We start from the raw sequence: 11,010 nt of genomic DNA, 5'->3' as shown, positions 1-11,010 counted from the left end.
CCATTGCTGTGTTTTTCAATAATTAGAACTCCATTTTTGCTAGTGCTTCTACCGTTATTATTTGGTTTTTCACCCAATTTTATCCAGTAAAGTTTTCTGTTTGCTTGTTTTGGTTTGATTTATAGCATTTTTGTCTTTCCTCTCTACTTGGTGGAGGTGGGGTACTGTGTCTGATCAGGTTAGCAAAGAGCTGCTGACCTCAAAGGAACCACCCAACGGAGCACCCCCAGAAGGTGCATTTTTTTTTAGGTTGTGCCAAAGTACCCTACTGTACACCTATATTGCTCTGTCTCCCTCTTTCTGTGCCTCTCTTCTTTTTGTCAATATTCCTTTTACTCACCCCCTCTCCTTTCTCTATTTTTCTTGTTTTTTTCTTATCACTCGGTCCTCCTTTCTTTCATCCCTTTTTTGCTCTTCAACCTTCTCACCCTTCTGGTCCTGTAACCCTTAGTCCACAGGCACAAGAACTTAAAGAGCAAGAGGAATTGAAAGGAAAATTAGGGCAAGGAAACAGATAAAAGAAATCACTCATGAGGAAGAATCAGCAGAAAACTCCAGGCAACATGAAGAACCAGTCCAGAACAACCCTGCCAAGGGACCATGAGGTAGCTACTGCAGAAGATTCCACCTATACAGAAATGTTAGGAATGACAGAAAGGGAATTTAGAATACACATGTTGAAAACAATGAAAGAAATGATGGAAACAATGAAGGAAACTGCTAATAAAGTGGAAAATAACCAAAAGGAAATCCAAAAACAGAATCAAATAAGAGATGAACGATATGAAGAATATAAAAAGGATATAGCAGAGCTGAAGGAACTGAAAAAGTCAATTAGGGAACTTAAAGATGCAATGGAAAGTATCAGCAACAGGTTAGACCATGCAGAAGAAAGAATTTCAGAGGTAGAAGACAAAGTTTTTGAGATAACTCAGATAGTAAAAGAGGCAGAAAAGAAGAGAGAGAAAGCAGAACGTTCACTGTCAGAATTATGGGACTTTATGAAGCGTTCCAACATACGAGTTATAGAAATTCCAGAAGGGGAAGAAGAATGCCCCAGAGGAATGGAAGCCATACTAGAGAATATTATAAAAGAAAATTTCCCAAATATCACCAAAGATTCTGACACACTGCTTTCAGAGGGATATCAGACCCCAGGTCGCCTGAATTCTAACTAAGCTTCTCCAAGACACATTGTGATGAACCTGTCCAAAGTCAACACAAAAGAAAAGATTCTGCAAGCTGCCAGGAGTAAGCGCCAGTTAACCTACAGGGGCAAATCCATCAGAGTGACCGCAGACTTCTCTAATGAAACTTTCCAAGCAAGAAGACAATGGTCATCTACCTTTAATCTACTTAAACAGAACAATTTCCAGCCCAGAATTCTGTACCCTGCTAAGCTAAGCTTAAAAATTGACGGAGAAATCAAATCATTTACGGATATACAAACATTGAGGAAAGTCGTCACAACAAGACCAGCTCTACAGGAAATACTTCAACCTGTTCTGCACACTGACCACCACAATGGATCAGCACCAAAGTAAGAACTCAGAAATTAAAGGACAGAACCTAACCTCCACACTGATGCAAAAGATAAAACCAAGCAATGGACTCCCACAAAATAAGACGAATAGAATACTACCAAACTTATCAATTATCTCCATAAATGTTAATGGCTTGAATTCCCCACTGAAGAGACATAGATTGGTTGACTGGATTAAAAAACACAAGCCATCCATTTGCTGTCTGCAAGAAACACACCTGGCTTCAAAAGACAAATTAAAGCTCCGAGTCAAGGGTTGGAAGACAATTTTTCAGGCAAATGGAATTCAGAAGAAAAGAGGAGTTGCAATCTTATTTTCAGATACATGCGGATTTAAAGCAACTAAAGACAAAGATGGTCACTTTATATTGGTCAAGGGAAAACTACAACAAGAAGACATTTCAATTCTAAATATTTATGCACCCAATTTAAATGCTCCCAGATTCTTGAAGCAGACCTTACTCAGTCTGAGCAATATGATATCTGATAATACCATACTAACAGGGGACTTTAACACTCCTCTCTCAGAGCTGGACAGATCTTCTAAACAGAAATTAAACAAAGATATAAGAGATTTAAATGAGACCCTAGAACAACTGTGCTTGATAGACGCATATAGAACACTCCACCCCAAAGACAAAGAATATACATTCTTCTCATCACCCCATGGAATATTCTCCAAAATTGATCATATCCTGGGACACAAAACAAATATCAACAGAATCAAAAGAATTGAAATTTTACCTTGTATCTTCTCAGACCATAAGGCACTAAAGGTGGAACTCAACTCTAACAAAAATGCTCAACCCCACACAAAGGCATGGAAATTAAACAATCTTCTGTTGAATAACAGATGGGTGCAGGAAGAAATAAAACAGGAAATCATTAACTTCCTTGAGCATAACAACAATGAAGACACAAGCTACCAAAACCTGTGGGATACTGCAAAAGCAGTTTTGAGAGGAAAATTCATCGCTTTAGATGCCTACTTTCAAAAAACAGAAAGAGAGCACATCAACAATCTCACAAGAGATCTTATGGAATTGGAAAAAGAAGAACAATCTAAGCCTAAACTCAGTAGAAGAAAAGAAATCTCCAAAATCAAATCAGAGATCAATGAAATTGAAAACAAAAGAATCATTCAGAAAATTAATGAAACAAGGAGTTGGTTTTTTGAAAAAATAAATTAAATAGATAAACCATTGGCCAGACTAACGAGGAATAGAAAAGTAAAATCTCTAGTAACCTCAATCAGAAATGATAAAGGGGAAATAACATCTGATCCCACAGAGATACAAGAGATCATCTCTGAATACTACCAGAAACTCTATGCCCAGAAATTTGACAATGTGTAGGAAATGGATAAATATTTGGAATCACACCCTCTCCCTAGACTCAGCCAGGAAGAAATAGAGCTCCTGAACAGACCAATTTCAAGCACTGAGATCAAAGAAACAATAAAAATGCTTCCAACCAAAAAATGCCTTGGTCCAGATGGCTTCACTCCAGAATTCTATCAAACCTTCAAGGAAGAGCTTATTCCTGTACTGCAGAAATTATTCCAAAAAATTGAGGAAGAAGGAATCTTCCCCAACACATTCTATGAAGCAAACATCACCCTGATACCAAAACCAGGAAAAGACCCAAACAAAAAGGAGAATTTCAGACCAATCTCACTCATGAATATAGATGCAAAAATTCTCAACAAAATCCTAGCCAATAGATTACAGCTTATCATCAAAAAAGTCATTCATCATGATCAAGTAGGCTTCATCCCAGGGATGCAAGGCTGGTTTAACATACACAAGTCCATAAACGTTATCCACCATATTAACAGAGGCAAAAATAAAGATCACATGATCCTCTCAATAGATGCAGAAAAAGCATTTCATAAAATCCAGCATTCTTTTCTAATTAGAACACTGAATAGTATAGGCATAGGTGGCACATTTCTAAAACTGATTGAAGCTATCTATGACAAACCCACAGCCAATATTATACTGAATGGAGTAAAACTCAAAGCTTTTCCTCTTAGAACTGGAACCAGACAAGATTGTCCTCTGTCACCTTTACTATTCAACGTAGTGCTGGAAGTTCTAGCCAATACAATTAGGGAAGACAAGGAAATAAAGGAAATCCAAATGGGAGCAGAGGAGGTCAAACTCTCCCTCTTTGCTGATGACATGATCTTATACTTAGAGAACCCCAAAGACTCAACCCCAAGACTCCTAGAAGTCATCAAAAATACAGTAATGTTTCAGGATATAAAATCAATGTCCACAAGTCAGTAGCCTTTGTATACACCAATAACAGTCAAGATGAGAAGCTAATTAAGGACACAACTCCCTTCACCATAGTCTCAAAGAAAATGAAATACCTAGGAATATACCTAACGAAGGAGGTGAAGGACCTCTATAAAGAAAATTATGAAATCCTCAGAAAGGAAATAGCAGAGGATATTAACAAATGGAAGAACATACCATGCTCATGGATGGGAAGAATCAACATTGTTAAAATGTCTATTCTTCCCAAAGCAATCTACCTATTCAATGCCATTCCTATCAAAATACCCATATCGTACTTTCAAGATTTGGAAAAAATGATTCTGCGTTTTGTATGGAACTGGAAAAAACCCTGTATAGTTAAAGCACTTCTTAGTAACAAAAATAAAGCTGGGGGCATCAGCATACCAGATCTTAGTCTGTACTACAAAGCCATAGTGCTCAAGACAGCATGGTACTGGCACAAAAACAGAGACATAGACACTTGGAATCGAATTGAAAACCAAGAAATGAAACTAACATCTTACAACCACCTAATCTTCGATAAACCAAACAAGAACATACCTTGGGGGAAAGACTCCCTAATCAATAAATGGTGTTGGGAGAACTGGATGTCTACATGTAAAAGACTGAAACTGGACCCACACCTTTCCCCACTCACAAAAATTGATTCAAGATGGATAAAGGACTTAAACTTAAGGCATGAAACAATAAAAACCCTCCAAGAAAGCATAGGAAAAACACTGGAAGATATTGGCCTGGGGAAAGACTTCATGAAGAAGACTGCCATGGCAATTGCAACAACAACAAAAATAAACAAATGGGACTTCATTAAACTGAAAAGCTTCTGTACAGCTAAGGAGACAATAACCAAAGCAAAGAGACAACCTACACAATGGGAAAGGATATTTGCATATTTTCAATCAGACAAAAGCTTGATAACCAGGATCTATAGAGAACTCAAATTAATCCACATGAAAAAAGCCAATAATCCCATATATCAATGGGCAAGAGATATGAATAGAACTTTCTCTAAAGGTGACAGACGAATGGCTAACAAACACATGAAAAAATGTTCATCATCTTTATATATTAGAGAAATGCAAATCAAAACAACCCTGAGATATCATCTAACCCCAGTGAGAATGGCCCACATCACAAAATCTCAAAACTGCAGATGCTGGCGTGGATGTGGAGAGAAGGGAACACTTTTACACTGCTGGTGGGACTGCAAACTAGTACAACCTTTCTGGAAGGAAGTATGGAGAAACCTCAAAGCACTCAAGCTAGACCTCCCATTTGATCCTGCAATCCCATTACTGGGCATCTACCCAGAAGGAAAGTAATCATAAGGACACTTGTACTAGACTGTTTATTGCAGCTCAATTTACAATCACCAAAATGTGGAAACAGCCTAAATGCCCACCAACCCAGGAATGGATTAACAAGCTGTGGTATATGTATACCATGGAATACTATTCAGCCATTAAAAAGAATGGAGACTTTACATCCTTCATATTATCCTGGATGGAAGTGGAAGACATTATTCTTAGTAAAGCATCACAAGAATGGAGAAGCACGAATCCTATGTACTCAATTTTGATATGAGGGCAATTAATGACAATTAAGGTTATGGGGGGGAAGCAGAAAGAGGGACGGAGGGAGGTGGGTGGGGCCTTGGTGTGTGTCACACTTTATGGGGGCAAGACATGATTGCAAGACGGACTTTACCTAACAAATGCAATCAGTGTAACCTGGCTTATTGTACCCTCAATGAATCCTCAACAATACAAAAAAAAAAAAGAAAAAAAAATATTTCCATTACTATCTTTTGAATACATAAAGATGAGAGACAAAATTCCAAGAACCTTGATTTGATCTTTACCCATTACATAATGCACATTACATGTACCCTGAAAATATGTACATATATTATGTATAAATAAATAAGTAAATTTTTTAAAAAACACATGAATAATAATACTTCAGACATTTTAAACATACTTTATTTAAAAAATATTACTGTGAAAAGAAAGAAGACACTGACCTATTGAACATAGAGAAAACAATTATTATTTACCCCTTTCATGCAATCTTGGAATATATTTCAATTTAAAACAAGAAACTCCCAAAATATAATACTTCTTTTGAAAACTACAAGCATGCAAGGTACAATACTAACTACAGAAATGCACCAAAGACTAATAATAATTGGCACAGATCCAATACTTAACATTAGTCAATATTAGGCAAATTGATACATCTGATTCAGTATAGAATCCTGTTGTTTAAGCTCAAGTAAGAAGCTTTATTTTCATTTCATTACCTGTTAATTTTATTCATGTTTAACATAAAACAGCTATAACATTATTAGTATTTATCAAACATTTAATGAATACCAAGCATTGTTAAATACGTTGCATATATTTTTAATTTTCACCTCCTCCCTAGAAGTTATATACTATCACCACATTTTATAGGTGAAAAAACTAAAGCTTAGACACATTTTTAAAAAGTTGCTCAAGACTGCAGAAGAAAGTAGTGGGACTAGAATTCAGACCTATAACAGACTGATCCTGGCTAATTGCTGGATGCATGTCCCACAAAGGCACCTAAATAGACCTTATACTTTAATGGATCTCCGGTATCCAGCAAGGGCCTGAAACAGAGTAGTTACTTAACAAATAATTATTTAAATAAAGACTTACATTTCAGGAGCAGGGTTTACATTCAAAAACAAAGATAATCATTCTTGCTAAAGAATGATAATGAAGCAAAAGTACATTTCCACCTTCATTCACTTTTGTTTTCATTTATCAGATTGACTTTAGATAAGAAGGAAGAGTTTATGATTTGGTTAGAAATGAACCATATTCCAAATTAAGAACGTGGCTTTATACCTGCCTATATCATTATATTTCTGATACACTTCTGGTCACTATTTAATTTCAGATTTTAAAGAATTGGCTTTCAGGTTGCATTGAAGGATATTGAGACCTTAGAAGCCCAATATACATGAAAGAAAGCATTAATGCCATTTCTTTCTTTGCAAGGTGAGGACTTGTGTTTTTCTAATGGTACTCACTGTTCGAATCCATGATGACAAATTGCTTCAAAAATTCTTTTCATATAATTTCACCAATTCATAGAGACATGGTTTATCAGAATTTCAAAATATTGTACAATCTAACCTAGTTTTGTAACTCCCTCCTATTAGTTATGGAAAGTTGGAAAATGTTCTGTTTGTTTTTCTGTCACATATTGTAAGAAGCTGGTAGCTCGGAGACAGCCTAAAACAAGAATATCAAATTTTACATGCTAGTGGTTTGCCCTGATGGAAGTCAATCTTCAGAGGCATTCTACTTTTAAAATAAAATGTATTTTGGATATAAATCCAAGAGAAGTAGAAATAATATTTTTAAAATCCATGAGTCTCCATAACTAGTCATGACAAACATTTAGCCTATGTTTTATAATTATTTTTTAGAGTTGAAAAGGGATAGAGAGGTAAAGTGAATCCTCCAGGATAATACAACCAGGAAATAACCAAACAAAGATTTAATTCCTGGGTCCAGATTTGTCTTTGGCTCTTACGATGATTCAGCCTTAAACCAGTTATATACATTCTCTGGACCTTCAGTTCTTCAGCTATTAAGAAAATGGATTGGTCAGTTGATTTCCCAAGACTATCTCTAATAAAAAAATCTATTTGACATTATCGATAATAAACCAAATTAGGGAGAGCTGTACTGTGTATTTCTTAAATTATTTTAATCTTTACTTCTCAAAGTCCACATGGGAAAAATAAACAAAATACTTAGGCTAATAACACTTTGGAATATTTTACTTTGGAAATAAAAATATTGTACTTAATTTAATAGTCAATAATTTTCCCAAATATTAAGTCTTAGTAATAAATCAAGTCATCATATCTATTATTTTCAGCCAGGCTTTGAAAAACAATTATATCTGAATCATTCATTTTCCAAGATTTAAACTTTAAAATTGTCATTTTTATTAATTATTTGCTACATAAATTATGAATAGTGATGTGGAAATGTACTAGGAAATTGTATTGTTAAACTTCAGATCCTTCTAACTGTTCTCTTATGTTCAAAGTTGACTCAGAACTCAAACACTTAGACCCAGTGAATCAAGATTGTTTGACGTTATTCAAAAGTATCTCCTCACAGTATCAATTTTCCCATGAAAATATTTCCAATGTTATTACAAAAAAAAAAAAATCTTGGGCGGCACCTGTGGCTCAAAGGAGTAGGGTGCTGGCCCCATATACTGGAGGTGGCCGGTTCAAACCCAGCCCAGGCCAAAAACTGCAATAAAAAAAAACAAAACTTGTTTTACCCAACACTCCTAATTAAAGTTCTAAATTAAAGTGCAACCATCAGCAGACCACAAGGCTGTGCAGCAAAGTACAAATGTTCTAGACTCAGGCTTCTCTAGTCTTAATCTGAGTCAATGAAGCCCTGAATTTATATTCACAATTATGATTATATGTGCATTTTTCTATGAAATATGAAATTTTCATATGTGCATTTTTCTATGAAATTGCCTTAAGATATAAACAGATTATCAAATGGATTTATAATCACAGATGGTTTGCAAATGCTGTACTAATATTTTGGCTAGATGTACATCGGTCAACCCTGGCTTCTTATTTCCATGAATTGAGACCTTTAAATGACTTGAAAAGTAGATTCTAATTTTAATTGTTTAGCCCTCTCGGAACAAACCTGTTGGTACTACCTCTCAGATAGATCTGTGTTCATTGTATTGGGTATGGTGGAGTAGTTTTCCCAAGATTGAAATACTGGTTATTTAGTTTCTTCTTCACTGCGATCTTCATTTCCCGGTTTCTCAAAGTATAGATAAGTGGATTCAGAAAGGGAGTGAAGATGGTATAGAAAACAGAGAGAATTTTGTCAGCCAAGAAGTTTGTGAAAGGCCACATATAAATGAAGATGCAGGGCCCAAAGAACATGAACACAACTATGAAATGTGCGGTACACGTAGAAAGGGCCTTGGATGAGCCTGTGGAGGAGTGGTCCCTGATAGTGACAAGAACAATGACGTAGGATGTGAGCAAAAGCAGAAAACTTATCAGAGCAATCACACCACTGGTTGAGATCATGAAGATCCCAAGAACATATGTGTTTACACAAGCCAGCTGGACAACCAGAGGAAGGTCACAGAAAAAGCTGTCTACCACATTGGGACCACAGAAAGGCAAATAGAGGATAAAAGCTAACTGGCTTATTGTATGTAGGAATCCCACTGTCCAAGAAGTTACCACAAGCCCAACACACATGCGTTGGTTCATAATTGTTGAATAATAGAGAGGTTTACATATGGCAATATACCTGTCAAAAGACATGGAGATCAGCAGCACGATCTCAGTCCCGGTGAAGAGGTGCAAAAAGAAGATCTGAGAAATGCAGCCCTCAAAGGAGATGGTCTTGCTCTGAGCAAAGAAGTCCATGATCATCTTTGGTGTGGCAAAGGAGCACAGGCACATGTCAATGAGAGACAGATTGCTGAGCAGGAAGTACATGGGGGAGTGGAGGTGTGAGCTGGATCGGACCGTGAGTAAAATCAGGCAGTTGCCCAACATGGTTATTAAATAAAAGATGGAAAACACCACAAAGAAGAATAGCTGAAGCTCAGGGGAATCAGTAAGTCCAAGTAACACAAATTCAGATACTCTGGAATGATTGAACTCCTCCATAAATCTGCAGACTCTGCTTTATAATCTTAAAAAGAAGAAAATTACAGAGTCGGAAAAATACATTTCTTCAATTACATATGAAGGATGTATGCTATAACAGTACTTCACCAAAACACTGATTACCTAAACTCCTACTAAAACCCTCATGGTAAAGGTTTTTCCTTTTTTGGAACCACTTAACAAATGCTGTATCACTTGAAAAGGAAAACCTCTCAAAACACGTTGAGTTACACTCATCACATGCCCATATAATTACATACCTTTCTGAATACTACGTAAGAGTTACATAATGCATATTTATAGAAGAAGATTACATTAAGTTTGTATGCTCTAATGAATAAGGTGTAAAAATAAAAATAAAATAAGGGTTGAAATCTCAAAGGTTTCTCATGAACCACAAAAAATGCAATTATATTGATTCAACTATTGTTTAACATTGGATTTAATTAACACTTCAGTATAATGATTTCAGAAAACTTAATATTCTACAAGAGTGAATAAATTACTTACTTTTTAATTTCTTAATTCCGTGAGACTACTGTTAACCAAAAAGCTAATTAACCTCATAAAAACATTTTTGAAAAATATTTGATTCTCTTCATGCTAACCAAAGCTATTATTTTAAACTGGGGGGAGAAAGATACTTTAAGGATTCAGAATCATTTTTCAAAATCACTTTTTCCATTTACAGTGCTTCCTAAGTTCTACAAATTTTAATTCCTATGTGATATCAATGTCTCTACCAAATAGAAGTATGCTACAAAGCAAATGAAAATTAGTCCTGCAAATGAAATATAGTTTTGTAGCCATCCAAGATTTACTCTTTCAGAGACCAAATGAAATTTAAGTGTTTGGCTAGATAAAGTTTAGCTGAGTTACTTGGAAAATTGTCCAAAATATTGGAAAATTTGATCAGACTAAAACTAAGTTAAAAAAAAAAAAACTAACATAGTTTCAGTGTAGGTGTTTATACAATTCTGTGTACCACCAAAATCACTTCTTTCTTTTCCTTGAATTGCTTTTTTCATATGTAACACTATATGGGTTCCCTTGTTATTTTAAATCATTTGATAATTCTCATTTTGCACATTTGAATCTTTTATCTTTTTTGATGATTTAATTACTAATAGATAATGTCATTTTATCTAATCCTTTGTTGTAACTTTTCCACCTTTGAAAATATAATTTTTGTTCCTTATTCTATATAAAAGCTTTCTAAGTACACTAAAAAACATTAAAATATAAATATATCAGTGAAACACGGTGGGCCAATGTCAACAAATGTTAAATGTCAATATACTAACCTTTAACTTATAGTCAATGTGAACAGGAAAGAGGGAATCATCATCATAAATTTAGAGAATACACAAATGAACTTTCTAATTTTCACTTCCTTAATTTCTTTCTCATTCATTTATTCCTAATGACCCCCCAAAAGTACT

The 11,010-nt window shown here is 35.2% G+C and overlaps 1 protein-coding gene across 1 annotated transcript; it reads right to left on the bottom strand.

Moving 5' to 3' along the window:
• Positions 1 to 8,608: 8,608 nt before the first annotated feature.
• LOC128588648 (olfactory receptor 4K2-like) lies at positions 8,609 to 9,568 on the bottom strand. The gene has a single exon (XM_053595527.1). It carries the CDS (start codon positions 9,566 to 9,568, stop codon positions 8,609 to 8,611), a length of 960 nt encoding a protein of 319 aa, XP_053451502.1.
• Positions 9,569 to 11,010: the final 1,442 nt, after the last annotated feature.

This window comes from Nycticebus coucang, chromosome 6, assembly GCF_027406575.1.
Source record: "Nycticebus coucang isolate mNycCou1 chromosome 6, mNycCou1.pri, whole genome shotgun sequence".
In the NCBI taxonomy this organism is placed as follows: Eukaryota; Metazoa; Chordata; class Mammalia; order Primates; family Lorisidae; genus Nycticebus; species Nycticebus coucang.
This window is presented reverse-complemented; position numbering and strand designations above follow the sequence as displayed.

Excerpts from the sequence above, each read along its gene's own strand:
- LOC128588648 (XM_053595527.1), bottom strand. The coding sequence starts at position 9,568 with ATGGAGGAGTTCAATCATTCCAGAGTATCTGAATTTGTGTTACTTGGA.